Source organism: Zalophus californianus, chromosome 15, assembly GCF_009762305.2.
Source record: "Zalophus californianus isolate mZalCal1 chromosome 15, mZalCal1.pri.v2, whole genome shotgun sequence".
NCBI classification, from domain to species: Eukaryota; Metazoa; Chordata; class Mammalia; order Carnivora; family Otariidae; genus Zalophus; species Zalophus californianus.
In genome coordinates, this window is record NC_045609.1 from 20,085,057 (window position 1) to 20,112,680 (window position 27,624).

General features: G+C 38.5%; 1 protein-coding gene across 3 annotated transcripts in view; it reads left to right on the forward strand.

Moving 5' to 3' along the window:
* Positions 1 to 27,624, forward strand: part of BICC1 (BicC family RNA binding protein 1) — a 306,344-nt gene that overhangs the window by 176,352 nt on the left and 102,368 nt on the right. For all 3 annotated transcript variants that reach the window (XM_027596826.2, XM_027596824.2, XM_027596825.2), the window contains exon 3: positions 13,836 to 13,905. In XM_027596826.2, the coding sequence (XP_027452627.1) occupies positions 13,836 to 13,905 (70 nt within the window). The remainder of the gene's footprint in view (positions 1 to 13,835; positions 13,906 to 27,624) is intronic.

The window sequence follows — 27,624 nt, forward strand, 5'->3', positions numbered from 1 at the left end:
CAGGAAAATTTAGTGGTTTTAGAATTTCTAGTATATGCAGGGCGATTCACATATAACTTTATGTTAGGCTTAATTGGACTCAGTTTCCCAGCAGCCTTTAGCTGTGAGCCTCTCCACCGAATGCCCTAGACCCAGAGTCATGTGCTGGCCTATAAAGCTGTCTGTTCCTTCTTCCTAAGATCAAAGTCCAGCTCATTATAAAATGACTGAGGCATAGGATTTTCTGATTCTGGTAGAAGCACTATTTGCTCACTTTTTTGAGTATTACCACAATCCTGTTATTTCTCTTTTAACCCATCTCAGGTAAACAGAAAACAAGCGAATGGCTTGCTGGTTGTATTTGGTATACACACGTTTAGTTGAGGCTATATTGTATTTATCTAAATAGTGATTTTGAAATAAATTATTTAGCTGCCAATATTTTAAAATTAAGGAGATTTTACATCCCAGTCTGGTTTGGTAGCTTTTCTTGAAAAATCTGACAGTCTGGCTACTTTGGGTCAGCTTCTACACATGCTGGTTGGAGCTAGTGGTGTGCTCCTGTTTGCCTCCCCCTCCCTAACTCCCTCTTATTCCCTGACGTGGAAGCCTGGTGTCAGTTATCATTTATCCTTGCTGTTGTACTGTTGGTTTTCTCATGATGGAGTAAAATAATTCTTGTACCCATATCTATAGGTCAAGGGGAACTGTGAATGAGGGGACAGTGAGTGCCAAGAAAATGAGAGAAGATGTATTTGGGGCAATGAATAATTTTTGTCTATTTTTTCTTTTGTGTAATGTATATTTGAATTAAAAGCATGCACTGTGCCCATTCATTCCTGTTCCTTGCCTGCCTCCAATTGACATTTGAGCCAGAGATTCTTGATTTAGATACATGATCCTAAAAAAAAGAAAGTGATTCCACCTTTGGTTCCCTCAAAAGATAGTAGATTATTCTTCTAGAAGCTTATGGCTCTCTTGCAAATGAAATGCCCAGGCATCCTCTTTGTGACTTGTCAAGAGGGTAGCTGTTGTTGGCTTTACCAATAATTAGGCCTTGTAAGACCTGGCAAGTTCACTGTAAGTAAAACAGACTTTGCCCTCAAAGATAGGTTATCTTTGAAGGGGGGTTGAGCCAATTTAAAATAGAAATATAAGTCTCATAAGAAAGACAGTATAGCAGCTCTGAGGAGGGGAAGATTATATCAGATTGAGGGGACCTTGAAGTTGCTTTTATGCTTTGTGATGAACAACAGGTAGAAATTGAGTGCTGGAGACAGTGGGACAACAGAACTGCTTATAGAAAAAAAAAGATGGGGATTGGGTGTGGGCAGGGCAGTGGATAGTGGTGGTGCTGAAGGTGTGGGGACTGAAGAAAAGTAAAACCAGAGAGGTGGGTTGTGGCCTGGCTATGGACAGCCTTAATGTTAGGCCAAGAAGTTTGTGCCCAACTTAAGAGATCATGAATAAGGGCTGGCAGACTTGAATTATAGGAGGGAAATATCAGAGCTTGTGTGTTAAAGGGAAGAAAACTGGAAGTGCTCTCACCGCTTGTGAAGCCATTGGTAGAAATGCTCAAGGTGGTAATTACTTGGATGGAAGGTTGTCTTAGGTTCTGGGCATAGTTTTGGAGAGAGAATCACTAGGTCTGTGCAACTGATTGGATATAGTAGTGTGGGCAGTGAGGGAGATGGGGAAGAAGCTGTAGTGTAGGAGAGGGGAAGGGACAATGTTTTAACACATGTCAGAGAAAAGTATGGAAGTCAGAAGGAGGACCTGGTTTGGAAGATGTATCCAGTAGGATGCTTTTTGCTTCAAGTAAAAGGCTGGCCTCAACGATGTGAACATGTATTGGCTCTCATTACTGAAGAGTGCACAGGGAATGGCTTCAGGAATAGTTTGATCCAGAAGCTTTGTGAGGTGGTCCAAGATTCAGAGGTTCTCCTGCTCAGCTCTGTCTTCCACCCTGATGGCTTTCTCCTAAAGCTGATTCTCTCCTGTAGCAGCAGGCAGGGCTCCATGTGTCTTTGTTTCACATCTAGTGGGAGAGAGAAAAACCTTTTCAGAAATTCTCTTTAAAAAGCCAGAAAACTTCATTGTCAAAAATGACCGTCAGACAGACCTCTTCTCTTTTTGTCTTTTTTGTCTAAGAGATATCTCTTTGTGACCCTGATTTCAGTTATTCTGGGGATATAACCAGAAGTGAAATTGCTAGATTGTGTGCTAATTCTATTTTTAATTTTTTAAGGAACTGCCAGTGGTGTTCCCCGTTGCTCTTTTCCACAGCAGCTGTTCCATTTTACATTCTTACCCACCGTGTGCAAGGGTTCTGATTTATCCACATCCTTGCCAGCACTTACTTTCTGCTCCTTTTTATAGCAGCCATCCTAATGGCTGTGCTCTTTCATTATACTTCTGATTTGTACCTTCCCTAATGACCGGTGATGTTGAGCATCTTTTCATGTGCTTATTAGCCATTTGTATGTCTTCATTGGAGAAAAGTCTGTTCAAGTCTGTCCATTTTTGGATCAGGTTGCTTGTTTTTTGTTGTTGTTGTTGTTATTGAGCTTTAACATGCCTACTCTTAAACCAGCCCCTGGCAATGGGAGTGGCATCACTCTATTAGATACCCAGGTTGATTCCTGGACCCTGGGTAGACAACTTATACTGTCCACTTAAGTGAGTCATTCAGGGACCATGTTTGCATGTTTCTCCCAAAGGTAGACAAGAGGCCATGAATTCCAGATGGGCAGCTATAAAATGGAAGGGCCTCCGTAAGCTTGGGTCCCTGCATGACTGTGTGGAACCAAGCCCTTTGCTGACTTAGGCAGTCTGTTTAACAGGAGAGAGAAGCTTTTGTTGTGTTCATCCCCTGACATTTGGAGTTGTTATAGTAGTATAACCAATACACACATCTTCAGTATTCTTTTTCTGAAGCAAACTTTTCTTGAACCCAGTACTCGCTTCTTTGTCTACTTACCCAGTACAGCCTACACAGAATTTTATCTTATTAATGTCTCAGGGATGCCATTATAGATCTGCTGTTGTGCCGATCTGTCATTCCCAGCACCAGTGCCACTGGAACTTACTGAGCTAAGTAGGATTGTTTGCTTAAAGAAGATCAGGGTGACCAGAGTGATAAAATGTGTTGCCTAAAAAATCATATAATGTGAATTCATGTAACTGGAATAATGGGCTTATGAAAAATCAGAGGCTAGAAAATTACAATCAAGGTTTGGTAACTTGATTTTGTGAGAGATATCAATACTGTTACATTTTTTTCACAAGTTATATACTGTTAAACCATTATATTCAAGTCATATACAAGTTACATCTGATAGTTCAAATTTAATCTTTTTATAGCTACCTATGATAGCAGGTATGATAGAGATCTGGTTAGTCTTTCTGAGGAATTATAATAAAGTGATAGTTGGAGAATGAAATAGCCTTAAGAATCATAGATACTTATGTCTCAGGGGAACCAAGAAACTGGCTCTTCACTAACACTGTAGGTCATCACAAATAACTTACCCATACCCCATGAAAATACTCTTTGGTTTGGAGCACAGGTTGGAAGTTGGGGTCCATGCTTTCTTTCACCCACAGTGTTTTATACATAATTGAAATAGGTAACATTTAGAAATCAGATTTAACACAAAAATCTGGCTCATCTTTTAAAATGGGCAAGTGTGGGCCGCTGAGCGGGTGCCAGCTGTAGGCTAGGGTGGAAGTGACAGAACATAGGCATCCCACTGTCCAACCCCATACTGGGCATTTTAGTTGAAGAGCTTCTCCATTATTATGCACATACACCTTGGGAGAATAAATTCTGTCAGTGATTTAGAATTTACTTTCATTTTAAGGAATATTCACTCAGTTCCTTTGTTCTGATAAGCACATTCTACAGGGATACCAGTTTTTGAATGAGTTAAAGGAGACTGTGTGGATGGAGTGGCTGTGCTCAGATACACCAAGTGCTGAGTGATTGGAGAGTCTTAGGTGACCATTGCCTGTTGTGTCCCCTTTGTCTAACTCCTTCATCACTGCTAATTACTTTAACGACGCTTCTTAGAGCCTAAGTGCTAGATTCAAATGTTTAGAAATGAACAAGATGCAGTTGGTTGGCCATCAGGAGGCCACCTCTTGGTGGGATTGGTAAAATGAGCAAAGAAATAAGCACTATCATGTTGCCACAACATAGTGAGAATGGGGAGGAGGGAGAGAGGTGACTTCTGCCTGGGCGGGTTGGGAGAGTTCTCACAGTGGGGGACATATCGGAACTAGGTTTTGGTCAATATGTAGGAGTTCGCTGAACTTTTTGAGATAAATTAGTTAAGCCTGCCTATAGTGTGGAACAGTTTGAAACCCCTTATTAGTGATTCTCAATGGGACATAAAAGGTGATCCTCACCTTGCACAGCAGGGTGGGACCATAAAAATGACCTTGTGAGCTGTAACTTCAAAGTACTTTCAGTAATCAGTGGGAAAATTGAATGCTGTGCAACTTACTAAAAATTTTTATGAAAACATTAAAGAGTTCCCTGTCAGTGATAAATATGTAGGAAAATGAAAAAGATATTAAAGCTAATATTTAATGCACTGTATTTAAATGTTACAAATATTTAGAATTAATGTGTTTCATTTCTTTGTAAAAAAACTTGTCAAGAATGGTTGGAACCGTGGCTTTTTTTGTTGTATAGTTTGTGATATGGAGGGAGCATCTTTTCTCTGCCTGGGTGAATTGTCGTGACCATAAGTCTAGATCAGATTCCAACATGTCATCCTTTGTACTTTCACGGTTGTGGAATATCTCCCACAATTTCTTTAACATGAAGTTTTTTGCTGGCATCAGCTCCTCCTTGTCATAACCACTTTCATCATTTATGTCCCTGAGTTTGTCTTCACTCAGTCTCCTCTGGCCACATATCGCAGCCCCTCCAGCAATGGCAGTGTCAACATTCCCATCGTTCCCTACGGATCCTATACCCCTGACGTCTGACTCAAGTTTCACTTCCAGCAATGTCACTGTTTGTTTGTTTGCTGTACTTTCATCTTGGTTGGCCAGTTTCCACTTTTGATTATCCATTTTTGTAAAATCTCACTTGTTTTTGACCCTGGGAGACAAGAAGTCAGTACAACTCCTTGCTTTGCTGTCGTGCATGAGGTAATTACAGATGTGCAGTGAGTAATCCCTAACACACTTTGAATTCATCACTGATCAAGATGCATGTTATATATGTAGTGATTTGTGTACTGAAGAGCTGGCAGTGGCATGTGTATTTGATGCAGCTACTCACAATTAATGTGCTTTGGTAACTGGAATGTAAACTTGTCTTGTTGGGGAATTGGTGTTGTTTACCTAAGCTGTGGTAACTACAATTGGTGCATCTTGGGACTGTGCAAAGCCAGGACTGTCTCTGTGGCCATCTTGAGTGGGTTTGTCTTGCCCTTTGTTGGAAGTTCAACATCTGTAACCCTGGCCACTGAGTGCCAGTGTGGTCCTCTATTGCATCACTATGACAACCAGAATGCTTCTGACACTCTCTCTATGTGCATGGGGTGGTGGTCCTTCCCTGGATTGAACCATTCTGGGGCCATCTCTGGGTTACTCTGTCATTAATGAATCAGAGTGCTGAGGGGCAGCCACTCTGCTGCTAGTGAGCACTGGGAGGTTGAGCTTTCAGATGACCTCCCCGCAAGTATATGGTGCTTTCCACTTACTTTTCATAAGCCAAGTGGGTCAGAAATTGCTCTTGCTAGAGTCACGTGACTTTGATTTTAGCCAGACTTTGCTACATACCTATCTGCTGCTTAACCTCTTTGATTCCTCATTTTTTCATCTGCAAAATAGGTTTCACATATCTGATTTACAAAATTATTGTGTGGAATACATGGGAAATGTATATGAATATTAGACAAATGTGAGGAATTGTTCTGGAGATGATGAATAACTGAATCAGTGAGATGCATTTCTTGGATTTAAAATGAAATACAACAGAGCCTTCTAATGTCTCAGCAAAATAAACATCCTCAGCTTTTAGACACCCCCTCGTGTGAGAAGTTCACTACTTTCCCATCTCTACTTTTCAGAGTTTTCTAGTTGGCTCTTTTCTCACGTAGCTCCCTTCATGGTGAAATGCAGCAAATTGACTCACAATCCATTAGTATATGAAGTAACTTTAAACAGCTTTCTCCATGAGGATAGACGTTATTTCTCTATTGATATAAGGAAAATAGAGCACAAATGAGCTGGGTTTGGTTTTTTTTTGGGGGGGGGCGGTTTTGGTGGGGGTTTTTTGTTTCTGTTTTGTGAAGCAGGCTGCAGATGGCTCCCAGCTGGTAGCCATTTTGAATGATGAATTTTCAGTAGTTTAGAGTATAAATGTCAAGTTAGAGTGTTCAGCATTCTTTTCCTGGTCCAAGAATAAATATTTCAAGTAAAGTCAGCATAAATAGACTTGTCGTTGGTTGATCTGAGATATTGTTTACTTACCTGTGGATTTTTAACTTTATGTCTGGATTGAAGAATTTGGTGAAATAAGCACGTTAGTAGAATTGTTGGTTTGGCAAAGGTTTCCATCATCTGTAAGATATTATCCTATAATTGCTGCAAACTTGCAAAATCTGTAGTATAGTGAACATTGGTAGATATGTTCTCTTTCTACATGGTGTACTAATCTGGAATTTGTTGGAGATGGAAAAACGTATATTATCATTTGAGCATTGAGAATATAAGTAGAAATTATTTTTTATCGTGGATAAAACTACATGTAGAATTTGATTGGATATTACTTTGGTCTAATTTCAACAATTTATTTTGGTTAAGTGAAATTATTTAAATGATTCCTTGTAAATCTGTGATGAAATTTTTTTCTATAGCTGATAGAACTTTTTTCCATTTAAAAACATTCCAACTTCCAGCCCATGTAAACATTACTCTCCCTTGCCACCTCTCCCTCCCTAACTCCCCATAGAAACTAAAACTAAAACAGGAACATACGATTCCATGTTTATTAGATATCTTTTTAATATAAAAAAAAGCAGTGCTGTTACTCTTTGATCAGGGTACATTATGCCCTGTTTACAAAATACAAATATGAATAAGAAAGTTAAGATGACTAACTTCCTAAGCTGTTACATATCCACAGCATGCTATCTTCATTCAGACTTTTCATCATGAAAAAATAACCTTCAAATATGAACTACAAAAATATATAGTCTTTCTGATATAAACTATCTTAATTTTAATTGCTTCATATGTTTCAAAATTGATATTCTTGGCTCAAATACTTTTGTTACTACAAATATTTTCTGTTCATCATATCTGAGATTAGCAAAAGAATTCAGTTACATTTCCATTATTAATCCCTTGTAAGTAATGAGTATAGCAAGTCTAACAACGGAAACTTAAAATAGTTATTTTTCAAATAGTTTTATCTTTAGATGAACACCTCCCAAATCTTCTCTCCCCATGACATAGAGAATTGCTGCTTATAATAAAAGAACTAAAGAAATCTAGCAGAAATTGGTAGAATTGAGAAGACATTCTCTTGACAATGAAGATGTCCATAAGTTGAAACTGACCTATTTGAAATGGCATAAACATATGGCATCCAGAATTATGAATTAGAACAAGCCCTTAAAATATTTAAGTTGAATCATTTTCAGTAAACATTTGAGCTTTGATTTTTGTGAAGGTAGAAACCAGGACAATATTAAAGAAACAAAAGCAAAAAAACTAGCTGGAACTCACTTTAGGATTTTTCTCCCTGAGACAGAAGATAGTCATTTTCTTCTTGGAGGTTTTGTGGTTTGTACACCAAGGCACTCCTTTACCTAACTGACATCGTGATACATGGCGTCCTTGCTCCACAAGGAACCACTTGCCATTTTAAGGATGTTTCCCAGCTTTCAGTTCAAATTTCACACATCTTATGTGTTGCAGAGGGGTTGGTCAGAGTTAGCCACTTAATAATTATTCCTTGAATGCAAATTGAACATTTGGACAGTATGCTGGCTCGCTTAAGAATTGGAGCATAACATGGGTTTCTGGAAAGTGATTTCCTTGTAGGAATAATTGGATTGTGGAAAATGTATAATATCCTTTTGAAAAGGTGTCAGTGTTCTCATCCATTATGAGATCCTTAAAATAAACTGCTAGTGGTCCCACTTCTATAATTTTTTTAAAAAATATCACTTCAGTACTTAAGGTTTTTTTAAAACCTGTCTGGATTTTGTGATGATGCTAAGAGATCTCCAGCAGCTCCTGTTATAGTTTGCCCCGGATTATCTCCTCTGTCGATGTACTGATTGTTTAGATGTCACAGGAACTTGTTATGTCAACAACCCAGTCTGCTCAGTGACTTTATATTACTTGTGTCTACACCTAAGCTCTTGTTCAACTCAAAGACATGGCCTCTTTGAAAAGGAAAGTAAGCACTTAGGTCAGGGTTGTCTGGAAGCCCAGAGACATCTTTTTGAAACTATATGTAACTCATCTGTAAGCTTTCTAGCCCCCCCCCCTTTTTTTTTTTTGCCTCTAGGAGAAATCCTAGCTTTATCTCTGACCTCCTTTAGCTGCTTTATTAATAAATAATCCAGAATAATGAGTTAAAATAAGTGTTTAAAATATTTAAGGTATACTTTAATGTTTATAGAAAATTATTCAAAATTAGTAGTTTGTTCTTTGAGCTTTGGTTTTGTGAAGGTCGAAACAGGGCCATAATAAGATTTTTTTTAAAAAAACCTAGTTTTTTTTATTGTTTTTTTGTTTGTTTGTTTGTTTGTTTTAGACATAAGAGAGTCATTTTCTTCTCAGAGGTTTTGTGGCTTCTTTGATTTCAGCCACAGCTTCTGGACCTCACCTTTTCCAGCTCCCTTGTTTACCTTGATTTACCTATTTGTCTTGATGATCATTTAGGACATCTTTTTAAAAATAGCTTGCTGGATACAGAGCTTCTGACTTGCTTAGTGCCCTGATTTCTGCTTCTGCAGCCCATGATCTGCATCCTCATCCCACTTCTACCAGGGCTCATGCTTCCGCCCCCTTTTCCAGTAATCCAGCTTCAATCCTGGGGTTCCTGGGCCATTGTCCACCCGTACGCCCAGCAGAGAACTATACTTACTCCTCCTCCTGATCATAGGACTGCTTTCACTCTACTACTCCATAACTGGTTGAGGCTAAAACCAACTATTAATATGCAGTATCTATGCTGTAGGAACTGACTTGGAGTCATTGGAGGTGATGGTTTGAAAAGCTTCATTGAGAACTTCCTAAGGAGAATTTTGACTTCCTAAAGTGAAGTAAGTGTGGCCGCTTCCTATTTGTAGTTACTCTCCTGGTTTTCAGAGTTGATTTGTAGTGAACGATAGCCAAGCACAGGTACTGGATGGCTTTGGTTTGTGTTGTGTCTTCAAGGCTATATGAGCATGTTCATGTGCAGATCCATAGGTGGGTGGAGAAGATCTGAAACACATTTGCTGTCCTTGAAGTGTGAAGTGAGCCTTGAAGCACCTCAGCCACACTGAATCACCCTCAGACCCTCTGGAGTACCTGCCCTCCCTCCTTCTAGACCTTTCTACATGTACTCCTCTTCTGTGTGGGACTCGTTCTCCACCTTTTCTCCAGCTAGCTGTTTCTCTTCCTTTAGGTCACACCATTAATAGGCATTTCCTTGACATAACTTTCCTTGACTACCCATGACTAGGCTAGGACTCCCTCTTGTACACTCTCATATTGCCCTGCCCCATTATGAAACTTGACGCACAGTACATAATGGTGGGTTAACCTGTCCTCTTCCTTGTGAGACCATGAGCTCCTGGAGGGAAGCACCATCTTATTTGCTGTTGTAGCCTTAGTTTCCAGGACAGTGACTGACCAAAGGTAATCAATATGTAATTAACACAAGGGTCAATATTATCTAATCATCACTGTGGGCCATGCTCTGTGTTTGGGGTTTTCCACATGTTTTCTTATCAAAACCTCACAACAATTCTATGATCAGGTACTATAATTAATTATACAGAGGATAAAAGCTGATAAAAGTAATTTATCCATCATGAAAGTGGTACTTGACTCTAGAGCCACCTGTTCTTAATGACTAGATTACATAAAATGATGAACAAATAAAGGGTCTGAGAAGCATGTAGTCGGAGCTCTATATGGGGATTGCAGCCTAATGAATGACCTGTGTGGTTGGCATTGACTGGCCCTGATATTCATATTTTTTCTAATCATAGAGGGAAGGTCAGCTATGGGTGCCAGATTCCAGGAACTAGTAATTCATTTTCTTTAGAAGGTTTGACATTTACTGTAGCTCATATAACTTTGGAGATCATGTGATATGGAAGGTAAAACTCTGGTTTTAGAGTGAGGGATGCTAAACTTGGCATAGTCTCTCTTCCCCACACAGATGGTGTCAATGTTAGGTAGGTTGAAAGTGAGCATTTCTGAGTCCCACCCCTTCACTGCACAGTGGAAACCCTGGACTGGTGGGAGGCTTGGAGGAAGTGTGTATAAAGTAGCGTTTTGACTTGATGGCTATTATATACTATGAGGATATTTTCTCTGGCATATTATTTTCTATCATGGAGCATCTATTGGTGTTTTTAATAAAAAGATATCAAATATATATGCAGGGTGATTTCTAGGAAGTTCTGCAAATGATTAAGATTTTAGAAAGTTATGTCTTGCTACCATATGTTGTCAAGGAAGCTTCTCTCTCATTGTAGTATAATTATGGCACCCAGCATAATTTACTGGATTAAATGGCCAAATTATTTAATTCAGGAAAAGAAAAATATATAGATTATGTTCTTACTGCTTCCCCACCAACAGAATTATAGTAAGATCTCATTTTTCCATTTTATCTCTTTGGGTGTCTTAGCCAACTTAGAGGAAAATTCTGAATCAATTTTTAGTCACTTGGAAGGTATATGTATGTATAGTAGCTTGAAACTATAGGGTGACCTCATAATTGGGGCTTCCTGCCCTCATTCAGTGACTGTTGAACTTATTCATAAATTTACTTTTAGTTGACATTCAGGACTTTGTAGATTATATTTTGGAAAACTTTTACTAACCACCTCCCTTAACCCGACCTTTCAAGTTAGTGGCTGTGAACCATCTTTGTGAGCAGGTCCTGTGTAGGCACCCAGTCCACTGTCAGCGGTTGGCTTGTTTGTGTGTGTCCCTGACTGGATTGTAAGCTTGTGGACACCAGGAATTGTGTCTTATTCATAGCTGTGGGTTGTGGAACTTATGGTACCTAGGTAGGCTCTTGATAAATATTTGTAGGACGTTAAAGCAGTTTGTCATGCACAAATCTTAAAGCATATTTTCTTCTTCTTCTTTTTTTTTTAAAGATTTATTTGTTTATTTGACAGAGAGAGACACAGTGAGAGAGGGAACACAAGCAGGGGGAGGGGGAGAAGGAGAAACAAGGCTTCCCACCAAGCAGGGAGCCCGATGGGGGGCTCGATGCCAGGATCCCGAGATCATGACCTGAGCCGAAGGCGGACGCTTAATGACTGAGCCACCCAGGTGCCCCCTAAAGATATTTTCAAATATGTATATACATGTTTTAAAAAGAGGCCCTATGATCTCTATAGTTTGGTTATTAAAAGTATGGTCTTTGCAAGCAGTCTGGTGTTTTTATCCCCGCTCTGCTGCTTCCTAGCTGTGTAAGGAGTAGAGGTCTACTTCATAAGCATGCTATGAAGACTTGTTTACCTAAGTGTATCCTGTGCTTTCAATGTACAGGGTAGAGAGCTTACTTTTGTTTTGCAGAGACAGATTATAAACAAGTAAACACAGAGAATAGGAGAATTTCAGATTGGGCAAGGGGTAGGAGGGAATTTAGTGAGATGGGAAGAATTTGAGTTGGGGTCATGCAGAAGTGGAAGGGACTGTGGCAGCTGGGCAAGTCAGCCTGGACACGGAGGCCATATAAGGAAGCCTGCTGGGCATATTCCTGGGGAGCAGAGGAAGCTGAAGAGGATCATATTTATTTATTTTATTTTGAAATATGGATTTAGAGCTAACAATCTAATTGTGAAGACAACCAACAAGGACAGCATGGATGGCAGGAGAAGAAGGGGGCCCAGGTCTTACAGGGTTGGGTTGAATAAGTTCACCTACCTTCAGGGCAAGGCCAGTACCTTGACTTAGTGAGGACAGTGTGATCTCACTTGGGTTTTTCAATCTTTAATAGATACACAGGTGTAGAGAGATATTTCTATGAGAAAAATAGTAGTGCAAACACCATGATAAATGGCAAGTGAGTAATACAAATGTGATGATAATGGCAAGTGGCTCTTGACCTCCGTGTGAGAGACCCAGTAGGGGTTGGGGGGCAGCCTGGAGACTCCTGGGCATCTGGTCCTCCGTGCCAGCCAAGTGTTGCCATGTGGGAATGTGGGCTCCAAGTGCTAAATCTGTCAAGTTTCCCAAAGACCCAGAAATCTTAATTTCTATGTGAAATTCCCAGAGTTAAAAATGTTGGCTCATGTTTTAAAAACCTTACAATGGGTAGACAAATGCATCTGTGGGCTGCCAGTTTCAAACATCTGCTGAAAGTTCTTTTATGCTATGAAAAGGGGGATTATGTGAAGTACGATGCATGTGTAGCCTTATGCCTAATACATAGCCAGTACTGAAGGAATAAAGGTACTTTTTTATTAATTGCACCATGTTTAGTTGTCTTCACCTTTAATTTGTTTAGTTAACTCTAAATCCATATTAAAAAACACATATCGGGGCGCCTGGGTGGCTTATACGGTGAAGCATCTGCCTTCGGCTCAGGTCATGGTCCCGGGGTCCTGGGATCAAGCACCACATCAGGCTTCCTGGTCAGCAGGGAGCCTGCTTCTCCCTCTGCCTGCCACTCCCCCCTGCCTGTGCTCTCTCTCTCCCTCTGACAAATAAGTAAATAAAATCTTAAAAAAAAAAATAAAAACATAAAAAAATAAAAAGCATATATTATCCTACTCTAAAGTGGTTAATGTATACTAGTTCTATTTACCTATTAATTGTTTAGCTGTTTGTCCTGTCAATTTCTTTGATGAATTCTGTATTCATGGTACAAAGTAAACTTTAATCTAGTCTTACTCATGTGATAAAAGTAGAGAAGAACAAAGGATGAACAGTTTTTGGTTACTCTTTCTTATTTACCATCTACCAGTTTTGCTTGGTGGTGGTGGTTTCCCTCACTCCTTCTTGCTCCTTCACACTTTTGGGTCCTAGTCACCCTCGCCTGCGTTAGTCACATGGAAGCCGAAAAGAACTGCGGCAAAGATGCCATTTTGCACCAGGCAAAGGATGACAGGAATGCAGCCTTACAACATGATGTGTTTAGAGGTTTTTCATCAGTTTTAATGAAATACAAATGTGCCCAAAGCAAGTTATTAATTTTTTTCCCAGAAAAAAAGTCTTCATTTAGTATGGCCTAATCCACGTAGTTTTGTATTACAAGGATTATGTTTGGTGTGTCGCAATCTGTTGGCAATGGTCTTGGGGAATTTTATTCAGCACAAGCATCTCTGACAGTTCTGGCGTCAAGTGGGGTCAATTACTTGTTCGTGTACTTTTGGTCTTGTTGTCTCTATGTTAAAAACTCTGAAGCATAACGGAGAGGGACACTGGGAGTAACAAAATATACTTGAATATTTCTAATAGATTAAAGGCTTATAAAAATGAATCTCTGTTTTCAGCAAGTTTTTTTTTTTGCATTGTTTTAAAATGAAGTCATTTTATCAGCATGAGACTAAAGACTTGAAAATAATTTTTTAGAAGAATCTTATCTGTAAATACAAGTTCTTAATTGAATCAATATTTTTCTCTCTTAATTTTTGTTACAGATCATGGAGGAAACAAATACGCAGATTGCTTGGCCATCAAAACTGAAGATTGGAGCCAAATCCAAGAAAGGTAAATCATGAGAGATGGAGAAATTGGTGGGTTTGATAATGGAGACTGGAATTACTGGAAGTTTGTCAGGGAGAAAATCAACCTTTATTCTTATCATGTATGTCCCCAAATATTTGTGAAATAGCAATATTTTGGGAGGTTTATCATAATTAAAAATTATGCCTTTTATCCAACAACCAAAAAAATTAGGTATTTTATTGTAATGGAAATGATATTATGGAAGATACCGAAGCAAATTATGATTTCAGTGATGTCCTTTCATTTGATAGCCATGAGTCATGGTGACTCTCTGCGTGTAACAACATGTTTTCAACACATAAGCTCCCAGTGTTTATACTTTAGGCTTCTTGTTTTTGTACCACACGAATTTAATAGTTATTTTTTTCTCCCTCCAATGTGTTAGAAACCTTAGGTTCCCTTTCTTGCACGTTTATTCTCTTCATCTGTCAGACAGTAGTGAACCCAGTACATTTTTCTTTTAGGCTGAGTGTTTCCCTCATGTGGCCTTTCTTCTGCTTTATCCTAGAACACACCACCCAATGCATGGATGGTCACGAATGAAAGTACAGGCACCGTTAGGTTTTTTCCCGGATTACATAGTATTTTCAAATGACCTGCCAGTATTTCTGGATATTTTTTCAAAGTATAACCTTAGTCTCAACAAACTTTGTTGTGTATACTTCATTATAAGATACGTGTAGTCATTAGGAGCTGATGAGAGATACTATCAAATAATTCAAAAACAATGATTGTGCAAGCTGAACATTATCTGTTTTGGTCCAGCTTTTTTGTTGTTGCTGTTTAGTTTCATATTTGCTTTTCTTTCTCCCTATGACTTTATTGCTAATGATACTAAATGTTGAAAGATTTCTCTTTTTCTTATTTTAGTTCAGATTGCCTTCTTTTAATCTCATTTTATTAGTTACTCATCACATGGAATGTAAATTATTTTACAGTTGTTGTGAGGACTAGCTGGACTTCAGTGTACTGGGGTTCCTACAGAAACTCTGCTCTTGTTACTTTCTTGTTTCTGATTGTGGTGGCAAGAAAAGGAAAGCCTGGGTGCTAAACAGTCATAAGAAGACATGGTGAATTTCCAAGTGTGATTCCATAACTTCGTACGTGCCTTCCATTTGACGAGTGCTATGGGATAGAGTCTTAATCTTCAGTGTGTTGAGATGATTTATACTCATGCTGAAGAAGAAATTACTCATTAGTGGGTTATCATCCTATTTGGTTGTTTGTGGCCATTTAAAAATCCCTGGCCTACTACTTGAATAAATTGGAACTTGAACATAAATTGGATTCTTTTTCTCTATTGTCACATATTTTTACTTAAAGAATGAAATGAACTTCATTACTATCCTAATAAAAATGTAATTTGATCAATCTCCAAGGAAACATGAATATTAAAAGGATTCCAGATAATTTTGAATGGCTTATTCTCTTGCACTACCCATGCGAGGTTTTTTTTTCCCCCACTATCATGAGAAACTGGGAATTGATTAATTTTTTTATTCAAAAATGTGGTTACAGCTTTAGAGATTTTAGATAATATGGAGATAAATAGATGAGGTTAATGTTTTAGGTTAGTTTCCAGTGATTGACATACTTAACCCATTCACAGTGACCCATTCCACATTTTGATTATACATTTTGCTTTGAAAATAAAAATTTTTCAGCAGTACATTTTGAGGGCATTTAGCACAATTTCCCCATGGTTAAGGTTAACCTTTGGAATTGTGCCTAAGAATTGATCCCTCCAGGCCTATGTCTACAGACATCATTTTATTATTCTATTATTTATGAAGTGCTATGAGTGTACAGAGTATAGTGTGATGAGCAGAATGTGCCAAAAGAGAGAGACTGAGCTCAAGGAAGGGAGAAAAAAAATCAAAAATTTTCCTCAGAGGAATTTACGATTCAGAATTTATTTGAGTTGCTCTTATTACTTAAACACACAGCTGCTGAATCAGTTCTTGGCTAACATCCCTGATATGTGTATTCCTATGTCAATTTTAAAATGGTTAAATTCAGAGATGAAATTTGTTTGATTATAATTTGTACTAAGTAAAAATAAAATGAAAATGGCAGGAGGACCTTCAGAAGGTAATTCTTTCATTTGATGTGGATATCTGCCTCTAAGTTGTTGTATGGAAAACAGTTGTTAGTCTTTATTTTAAACCTTCTTCATTCTAAACTGGCATTATTCAAGAGACCCAAGAATATAAATGTGTCTAGGGATTCGTGCCATGTTTGGATGGTTATTAAATTCTAAATTCCACGGTGCTATGAAGATTTGGAATATACAGATAACCCCCAGACGATGCTAGTGGTATAATACAGGCATGGGTTTGTGTTGCAAACACAACCCATGTGTTGTGTTGCATGGGTTTTACTTTATAGACTTTTGATCCTATTGGTTGAATATATAAGTCTAGACATTTTTCATGGCTGCTCTTACCCATCTGCCCCCTTCTTTACCCTATCAGAGTTTAGTCCTATGCTTTATTTTTGAAGCCATCAACCCTTTATCAGGGTGGCTGTTTGGCTGCTTTGGTTGAAGTGCTGGTAGGGAGCTGCCCGGCACAAAGGCAGAAAGCCAACGACCTGAATTTCCTATCACTTAGAAAAATCAGATTCTTCTCTGGAGATTCTGGTTCAGTAGGTCTGCAGTGGGACTGGGAAATGTATACTTAACAAGTTCCTCTGGTGGCTTTTATGGTTAAGCTGAGTTTCGGAAACAAAAATCTTAACATCTGATGTGGAAATATTATGACTTATTTACAAGGAGACCATGTGTTCAGAGGCAGTGGATGATGATTGCTATTGAAAAACAGGCACAAGTCCTTCAGTAGCCCCTTCTCCTGGAGAATGTCCATCTTGGTTTCTAAAAACTGCACTTTTACGGATTCATTAATTTTAAGTTTCTGTCATCTTTGCAGTCAGTTAGCATGAGCAAGCTTAGAGTGATAACTGTTGTTCTGTGTCTGTGTGAAATATAATTTTGGGTAAAAAGCCGCCTGGTAATTGTCCCTCTCTCTACCCCTTTCTTCCCTCTCTCTTCCTCTTTTACTCCCCTTCCACTCCTCTTTAACCATATAGAACACAGTGAAAAAATGTAATAGAAACATTTCCATTTAGTAAGCATGGCATTTTGGGAAAGAGCATGTTTTGTCATATAAAACTCAGGGACTGTAGAATTTTTTAGAATTTACAGGTATTTGAAATTATTGGGAGGTTGAGTTCTCATTAGAGCCAGAAAGAACTGAGAATTTAAGATTCAATATAATGGACAATTAAGTAGGCAACTCTAGGGTTATTCTAATTGGGGGGGTCATGATTAAGAAAAATAAAGCAATATTTAGTATTTCTTGTGTATAACACACATTTATATTGTGTGGAAGAAAATAAAATTCTTTCCAACTCTTAGATTCAGAATGCTAGAATATTCTGCCTTAAATAGAAGAATCAGAGGTTTATGTCCATGAAGATAGTACTTAAGGATTAAGATGTTTAATGCTGTAAAGCCTTACTAACAGAATAACTTTAGGCACTCATTAAAATTTTGAATATGCTATTCTGAATTACAGCCTGTTTTAAAGTAAATGCAGCTTCGTTAAAGTACAGATAGCATTTTGAACAAGTTTGACTGTTTTGCTAAATAGAAGTCCTGCCAGACCTGCCTTAGCAAATAGATTAAAGTGATCTGTAATGAGAATTTATCACACTGGTATGATTATGCTGCGTGTGATCCTAGATGAGTTTGTTCTCCTAAATATGGTAAACATTTTTCTTACAGTCTTCTTTTTGCCCTTAATTTGCTCATCAGTCTCTTCTTCAACTGGCAGAGTTGTAAATGTGGGTGAAAATTGTTTAAAGTTTTTAATGCCAAATTCCAAATAAATATGGTCAGCATTGATGAAGCTTTATTGTCTTTTGTTCTGGGAAGGAGTTGTCTTACAGAATTTAAGTGATAGAAACTGTTCTCTCCAACTGTTTCTTTTATGACAATTCAGGATGCCCCAGGATAATCAGGAATGAAAGGTGTGGCTGAATTGCTTGATGTATCCTGGTTTGGAGGCGATTTGGCACCAAGTTTGGCCATTTTCTTCCTCCTGGAATAAACAAAAAGATCATTAAGATGAGGTTTTATTATTTTTGGTTGCATTCCATCAGAACAAGTGATATCTAATAGGAAATCTTAGTGTGAGAAAACCTGTAGACTGTTCACTTTATTTTTTCCGGAGGAAAATGTTTTGTGAAGTGTACTTACACTTTTTTTGGGTATTCACGTTGAACTGGTTGAGGCCTTTAACATAGTATTGTTCAGAGGGCAGAGGGCAGAGAAGAGCGTGGCATGGTGAGCTGTGTTACAGCGTTTCCGGCAGTGAGTTGTGACCTACTGGTGTCAGTGGTCATAACCAGTATGTAAAAAAATACAACTAGATTAGAATAGAAAACATTAGAGTGTAAGAGTATTGTTTTATGTCCTATGTCACTATTTACATGTATATATAAACATATAAATATTACTCGATCATGTTGTAAAATGAGTGACAAAGACAGGTTGGAGAGCAGGGTTCCAGGGGATCAGTTCCCCAAAGGGTAAAAAGTATATGTATTTGGTTCATCACTGTATCCTTAGCACTGTAACCAGTATACGTAGTTGGTACTCAGTAAATATTTGCAGATTTCCCGATACCTCAGCTCAACTCAATCGTGGTTATAGTGAAACCACTGATACGGATGGAGATGTAAACCACTAAGGTGTGTTGTATAGTAGAAAGATTTAAAATCATGTCCTTCACACAGGAGTGGCATTTACTATTATGAAAAATACCTGACTAATGATGTCTTTCCTGGAGACCTTTTAAGTGACTGAATGTAAGACATGATTTGTGACACACCAGTGTGGCTAAAGCTCCTTTCAATGGTTCTGAGTAGTGGAAGGAAGCATAAGGGAAATGACCTCATCTCTGTCATTCATGGGACGCCTGAATGAGTGAAGCTCTCTGCCTTCCCTCATAAGCTTGTAAACAAAACTTCACAAGATGCAGCCCCTTCCAGCCAGAGTTGTTGTGGCTGTTTTAATTAGTGTTTGGTTACATAATTGACAGATCACCAATAATACTGAATACCACGTTTGTTGAGACCGAGCTGGGGCCACATACTATGCGGAATATTTTACATACATAATCTTATTTAATGATCAGAGCAACCTATGAATTTTGTGGTGATATTTTCAGTTTACGGGTAAACAAACTAAGCCACCTGAAGTAGAATAACTTGCCCAGGGTTTTACATTTAGTAAGTAGCAGACCCCAAACAAACTCAGGTTTATTTTCAGAGTCCCAAACCCACCTGGGTGAGATAGTACCTTTATGAACACCTTTCCTTATTCCAGGGTGTTTTCAGATGTAGCGTCCCTTCAGTGGCCATAGTACAGCTGATTACAGTCACTACTGATAATCATCAGTTTCATAATGCCTCAGTCCTTGGGAATTACAGTGATTTGAAAGTAGGCTAAATTTAGCATATCCTTACTCTTGTAGATAACACCTCCTTTTTCAGGGGGAGTTAGATTTAAGACTTAAGAAAAACATGAAACCATATATAACTGTATACATATTTAAAAAATGCCTGCTTCTGAATTTTAACTGTATCTCATATCTTCATGTGTTGGTCCCTTATGAAGAGACCTTTTGATTTGTCATTAAACTAAACAACTTCTAAGATAGATTTAAAAGGAAAATAATCTCAGAATGTGTTGTAAATTTTGCTTGCTTTTCTGCTTTTCAGTCTTTGAAAGCAGTTTCTGTGACCTGCTCAGGAGCCATTGTCTTTCTGCTGGGGAGAAAGATTTTGTATTTAACATATTTGTATATATTGTTAATGTGACTGATCATCAGTTGATGAATGCTAATTTGGAGCCAAGAGTAGGAATTCAGCCAAAGAACTTGATAACTTATATGCAGTGTACTAATAGTTACTCTAGTTAGACAGAACATGGTCTAAGCAGGACCTCTCAGAGGAGGATGGAGATCTGTGGTATTTCTCGTTCCTAAAGTTCCCAGTATAGTTAATAAAAAGCTTATAAAATTAGCATGTATTTTAAATGTATAATTGGTCATTACATCTCTTTCTACATGAATGACTACATTTGTAGATAATGCCAAATATACAAATTTGAGACCCTTTCTGAATACCATGTGTACTCACACACAAAGACACACATGCATACACACAGTCTTATAGGTGAGGTGATTTATGATATGTGATACACTAGCAGAACTAAGGATCTGAGCTTGCGTTCATTTCTTGATCTCCATTTGGCTCCCCTGTCTTCCCTTCTGAAGCCCCCAGGGGTTGGCTTACTTGTTCATCTAATAATTGCTGCAGACTAGCTGCTCCTTCCAGTCTCTCCTCTCTCTCCTCTGTCAGGGCCACAGAAGAAGATGGTTTTAGTTTTTCAGTTGTCCTCTAAGCCTGAAATAAGTAAACATATCTGCCAGTTGTTTTTTTTTTTAAAGAAAGATTTTCAATGAACTTAATTAGGAAACAAATTTAGAGTGGAATGGAGTGGTGAGAAAATAAATGGAAAAAGTGAAAGCATCAAGAGAGTGAGAAGACATGCCAGAGATAGGGAGAGAATATTTGCACAGGCCAGATCTGGTAAAGGCCTGTTACCCAGAATATACAAAGAATTCTTGAAACTCAACAATAAGGAAATGAAAAAACCCAATCAAAAAATGGCCAAAAGACCTGAACAGACACGATACCAAAGAAGATGTACAGATGGCAAATAAACATATGAAAAGATACTCAACATCATATGTTGTTAGGGAATTGCAAATTAAAACAATGTGATACTACTATGCATATTATCAGAATGGCCTAAATCCAAAACACTGACAACACCACATGCTGGTGAGGATGTGGAGCACCAGGAACCCTCATTCATGGCTGGTAGAAATGCAAAATGGTACAGCCACTTTAGAAGACAGTTTGGCAGTTTCTTATAAAACTAAACATATTCTTATTATACAATTCAGCAGTTGCACTCTTTGATATTTCCCTAAATGAGTTGAAAACTTAAGTTCACACAAAAATGTACACACAGATATTTATAGCAACTTTATTCATAATCACCAAACTTGAAATCAACCATGATGTCCTTCAGTAGGTGAATGGATAAATAAACTGTGGTTCATCCAGACAAAAGAATATTACTCAGCACTAAAAAGATGAACTATCAAGCCACGAAAAGACATGGAGAAACCTTAAATGCATATTACTAAGTGAAAGATACCAATGCTCATACTGTATGATTCCAACTATATGGCATCCTGGAAAAGGCAAAACTATGGAGACAGTAAAGATTAGTAGTTAGTGATCATTAGGGATTTGGGGGAAAGGAAGGATGAATAGGCAGAGCACAGAGGATTTTTTAGGACAGTGAAATTATTCTGTGTGGTCTAAAATGGTACATATATGTCATTATATATTTGTTAAAACCCTTAGAATGATTTTGATGTTGATGTGATGTTGATGGTGGGGAAGGTGGTACCCGTGTGTGGGGAGGAGCATATATGGAAACTCTCTGTACTTTCCACTGAGTTCTGCTCTGAACCCGAAACTGCTCTAAAAATTAAAGTATATTTTACAAAACATAGACCTAGATCCTGGGCACAACCCTTTAATCAACATTGTAAAGTGTATTACATGAAAAGATGATGTTATATGATCCCTAGTAACTCCTTAATGTGTAAGTCTAAAAGGACCATAAAATCTCTGAAGAACCAATAAAAAGTTTTGTGAAATTAAGAATGAAAGAAAGATGGTTCAACAGTGAATCAACAGTGAATAACTCTGTTATTCCCCAAAAGGAGACTGGAGCCAAGATTGATTTTCCGTTGCTCGCCTGCCTCTGTGACTACCGCCTTTTATTTGGGAGAGCGCCCTTTTTCTGCTAGTTTCCTGAACAGATGCCTTTAAGTCCCTCTCCTTTAGTGAAGAAAGTGCCATCCCAGGCTTCCTCCCACTGGTAGTTCCTTCCTTTGTTAAATCCTGTGAGGAGGAAGGATGCAAATACTTCTTATTTACCTACCTTGTAATAGGATTGTGGTAGGTGTGTTACCTGTGTTATCTCTTAATCTTCGTACTAACCCACATGAAAGACTATTATATACTTTATACACATTAGTGATGTGGAGAGATGATACAGCTTCTTCAAGGTCATAGAGTTCGAAGTGATGGAATTAGAATAATAAACTTTGATTTCAAAGATCAAGGTATTGGGGGTGCCTGGGTGGCGTAGTCGATTAAGCGGTTAAGCATCTCACTCTTGGTTTCATCTCAGGTCGTAGTCTCTGGGTTCTGAGTTGAGCCCTGTGTTGGCCCTCTCTCTCTGCCCCTTCCCCCCCAAAATAAATAAATAAATCTTAAAAAAAAAACAAGGTATTTTCCTCCAGTCCATAAGCATGCACGTAGGTGCTAAATGAGAAGTGTTTGGTCACCAAAGGAATGGATATTCATCAGCACATTCACTTAAGAAAACTCAGAATATGTTTCTTAATTATCTTTAAGAAGAAAGGCAATCCTAACTCCTTATCCACATTTAGAAGCTTATTGAATAATGCATCCAGTAAGCTGCTTTTTAATGCATCTTTTTAAAACTTTCAACCTAGATTTATTTTAATCATTTTTTTTTGTGCTTTTTGCAGTATATTTCTTCCCTCTTCTCCTCTTTTGGAAACCCATTAATGGTTTTGCTGGAATTTATATACTTTTATCTGGAGTGGTTATCAACCTAGCATAATTTTTTAAAAAGATTTTATTTATTTATTTGAGAGAGAGCACGAGCAGAGGAGAGGGGCAGAGGGAGAGGGAGAAGCAGACTCCCCACTGAGCAGGGAGCCATCCCAGGACCCTGGGATCATGACCTGAGCCAAAGGCAGACACTTAGCTGAGTGAGCCACCCAGGAGCCCCAGCATTTTTTTTTTTTAAGATTTATTTATTTATGTGAAACAGAGAGCATGGGGGAGGGACAAAGGGAGAGGAAGACAGAGAATCTCAAGCTGACCCTGCTGAGTGCAGAGCCTGCGTGGGGCATAATCTCACAACCCTGAGGATCATGACCTGAGCTGAAATCAAGAGTTGGACGCTTAACCAACTGAGCCACCCAGGTGCCCCAACCTAGCATAATTTTATCCCCCAGCATACATTTAGCAAGATCTAGCGATATTTCTGGTGTCACAACTGGAAGGTGGTGCTATTGGCATCTGTTAGGTAGAGCCAGGGATGATACTAAACATCCTACAATGCACCAGACAGCTCTCACAACAAGAGTCGTCTGGAGCAAAATGTCAGTGTGTGAGGCTGAGAAACACCGAGCTGGAAGAGCAGGCGTGATCACAAGAGACTGCTGTGTGCATAGCACTGGATTCTTGTTGGGACATTTCATGAAGCTCAGCGTATGTGTAACTGGCTCCCTTTCACAGCATTAGAGATAGGATAGTGACTCCTGAAGGAGGAATGTACATATGTAATATAGGTGAATGGACAGAATTCCAGTGAAAGATAAAACATGGTATGATGGCAGGTCTACACATTTTAAAAGCCACTCGGCCATCAGTTTTTAATTATATAGTTTGTACCTCTATAACTGCTTGTTTATTTTCCATGAGTGTTTCAGGCAAGGTCCCCAGTTGTGCCTTGTGGGTCCAGTGCTGGGAGATGGACCAGCTACCCTCCAGTTCCTGCTGCCTGTGTCTTTCATTCCTCTTTCCTGGAATGTGTAGTTGTGATAACTGTGACAGTTTCTGAGGTTTGTGTCCATATTTGAACACCATGGTGGTGCAGTTGGAAACAGAGCTAACCATGCTCAGGCATTTTTCACTGACTAAAGAAAATAACTTAAATCATAATGGCATCTTCATTTCTTCAGATGGCCTTTTTGTGCCATTAACGCGTGGTTTGAGGTTTATTATATAACATTTTTATACAAACCTATTTTATACAAATGTAGTAACAGACATTTTTATCAAAAGATATTAGAGAGATTTCAGGAATGAGGAGTTACATTCTCTTTATATCTTGTTGCCAGAAATTACTCTTTTTTTATTTTTAAAGATTTTTATTTATTTGAGAGAGATGGAGACCATGAGCGGGGGAGGGACCGAGGCAGAGGGAGAAGCAGGGGGCCCGACAGCAACAGCGACAGCAGGGCTCGATCCCAGGACCCCAGGATCATGACCCAAGCCGAAGGCAGACACTTAACCAACTGAGCCATCCAGGCGTCCCCAGAAATTACTCTTGAAGCAAAATAAGTCCTGCCTGAAATTAAAATAAAATGAGAACACAGCATATGTATGGTTTTGGTCTATGCCATTAGTGACTTATTATTACTTTATGAAAATGGGTTCATTTTATACACATATACATTTCTGCAATTGGATTTTTCCTCTTAAAAAGTAATAAGAGAACACCTTCCAAATAAAGCACATAAGTAATGTAAGAAATGCCATTGTGTATGTGTGGGTAAAGATACATCAATAATATATTTTGACAGATCTGTTTTGATGGACACCGGATTGTGTTTTTTTTTTTTTCTACAGTGAATGTTAAATGTATTTGTCTACTTGTTTAAGCTTTTCTGTTGCAAGAATTCTTAAGCCACAGGTAATGAGCAACTTTAATATTTTTTACGGTTGCCACTTTGTCTTCTTAAATGACTGTTGAACTCCTACCAGGCAGGGACTGGATTCTGGAAAAGGAAGACTCTTCCTCCCATCTTTGTCAACATTGTGCTTTCCCATCCTCGGCCATCCTAAATAGTGTAAAATATGGCGTCTCATGCACTCCCTTAATTAATAGGAAAGCTCAGCATTTTTCATCTGTTCATGGAACACTTATTTGTGTTACTCTGTGGACTATTTTTATTGACCTTTTGTTGATTTATTCGTATCCTTTCCCTTTTCTAGTTAGTTGTTCATCTTTTTTTCTAATGAAATAAATTGTTTTTTTCTACTCTGAAGTTTAAGATTACTAATGCTTCTAATTGTAGTATCCAAACCCCTCATTTCTTACCATTAACATTTATTTATAAGTAATTTGTGGATCATTTCAATTTCAAACTAGAAAGAAATGAATTGACCTTAAATAGTGGTAATGTATTGATTTTTGAAGGACTGTAGAAAAGTGTGCATTAAATTTTAGGGCACTGGATTTACAAAGTAAACTATTTAAATATTAGATCTTCAACATTAACAGTATAGAAATTTTATATGCACATAGACATATATATGTGTATGTATGTGTGTATGTTCATTGGCAAGGGATGAGAAATATTTAAAACTTCAGTGACTCATATAATGTTGTAAGTTGTTTGGCTTTATTTCCATGATTTGGGCTTTTCTTTTTGTATATTAGTAGGAAAAGTTTCTGAAAATTTTTCCAATCTCTCATAGTCAGGGGAAGGATACTTAAATACATTATTTTGGATCGACTTGTATTCTGTTTCTACACTGTCTCCGAAATTTCCAGAGTGGGATCCTTAAATAAGAGTATTTATGTTTTGGAATAATTTACTTCCTTTTCAACCCCCAGCTTACTTAAGAGAACAAAAACCATTTTGCATTGCTGTATTTCAGAAGTACACTTTTCCTTTCTTTGTGTGATCCAAGCTCTTTCTCAAATCTGACACAGCACCAGGGAGTCCTGATTTATTTCACTTAGCTTGGAGGTACATGTGAATTTAGGAAAGTGAGGGAGAAGAAAGGAAAGAGGACTTTCAGCCACCAAAGAGAAACATATTTGAAATCCAGCAGTATGTCTCTATTTCCTTTGCTTTCACCATCAAATGCATGTATTCTAATCTAATCCTCTTGGGTTTTCTCCTTAGGTCAGTGCCTAATACATTTTTACATCATAGGTTTTATAACATTCTCTCTTTCCACACCTGAAAAATGTAATATCTACATAGTCTAAGTTTGAAAATTCATTAAATTCCATTGCAAAATACTTTTTAGTTTTGAGTAGTTTGTTTCACCAACATTGAGTTATGTTCTGTTTCCCAAGCCCTATGCTGTCTCACACCTTTATATATGGTATGTCTGCTGCAGAAGGGCATCCTCCACCCTTCTTTTTCTAGGTGATCAACTCCTAGTCATTCTTCTACATCCATTGCAGATGACATGCCTTCCTGGAAAACTTCACCCACCCTCCAGATGGAGTTTAATACTCTGTTCCGTGCACTAACTCCCTACCTTATCCATACTTAGGTTTTGGCACTTTTTGTGCTTGTGTTGTGTCAGCCTAGACATTTGCCTTTCCTTCTGGATTGTGAGCTCATGGACCCGTGTCCAAGGCCAAGATGTCTTACTCCCCTCTGTGTGCATGGTGCCTGCCAAGAAGGTGGAGTTACACATTTTAAGTTAGAATTTACATTATCATTTAAGTTTAGAATAAATTTGAAATTAATTCAACAATGATTTAAGTCTTTCTGGTATCTTTTGAATAACTTTTTGAGAAAGTGAAAAATGGCTCTGGCAGCTAGGCCACAGTATTCCCAATACATAAATACCTCTCACAGAATGTAAATAATCACACAAGGCTACTCCTTGAGTGTGTATGAAGCAAGACAGAGACAAGGACACTGTGTAACCACAGAAGTAATTAAACACCCTTCTCTTGTGACTGACATGAGTGATCGTTGCTGCTTTATCAACGATGACTTCAACTCAGCATTAGTCCTCTGCCTTCTAGATTAAATTTGCCAGGATAATGAATTGCCCCCACTTCCCAACAGCTTCCACTCCAAATCTGGCTTCTACTTTCCTAGGCCCTCTGTGGAATCACTCAGAACAAATCTGAGTTCTATAATAAGTGTCTTGTAATTTCCTTTAGTGAACTCTTCCTCTTGCTACGGCTAAAGAAAGCTTGCTTTATTTACTACACATGTGTTCCTGGTAGTATTTGGCTAGTGGGCACTCTGGTGAGTGTTGGAGGAATTTAAGAAAGAAGCATGAACCTCAGTCTCTGCCCCTTGGATACTTAAGAGTTTGGCCAGGGCTTCCTGCTCCACTCCCTTTAAACATTTTTTTTTTAATGGCATTGTTTGCCATCAGGACTAGAATAGTTGAGGAGGAGGAGGAAAGTGCAATCCACAGCCAAAGAAACTCTTTAGGATTTGGTAGTTCCTAGTGTGGATCACAAAAAGATGGGTAGGGGTGGGGCATTCTGTATAGGAAAGTCTCAAAGCTGAGAGGGATCATTGTTTGCTGGAGGAAGGGAATAGGCTGCTTGATGAAAGGGAGAGATGGAAGAGTTGGTGACTAGTAAGGTTGGACCAGTGGGGCAGGTCCATGAGGACCATGACCTCATGAGAACTCATCCATGTGTGGACAGTGGGGAGGCTGGGGTAGGGGTGGTCACAGGAGATGACTGATAGCTATTGTAGGAATGGGATAAAGACTGGAAGATGAGTATAGTTGATCATATTTGATGACACTGGGATCAAGGAGACTTCTTAAAAGGTGAATCAGCAGAACATGGTGGTTTGACAAAAGCAAGGAGTTGGTTGCTGCAGCAGATGCTGTTGGTGTGCTTTTAGCCCAGCCCTGAGTTTCCCTGTGGTGGGCATTTTGCATTCACACGGACAGCTTCCCATGTTAGGTGCTGGGTGCCTGAGCTCCTCCTCCAGAGCACTTTGTTCA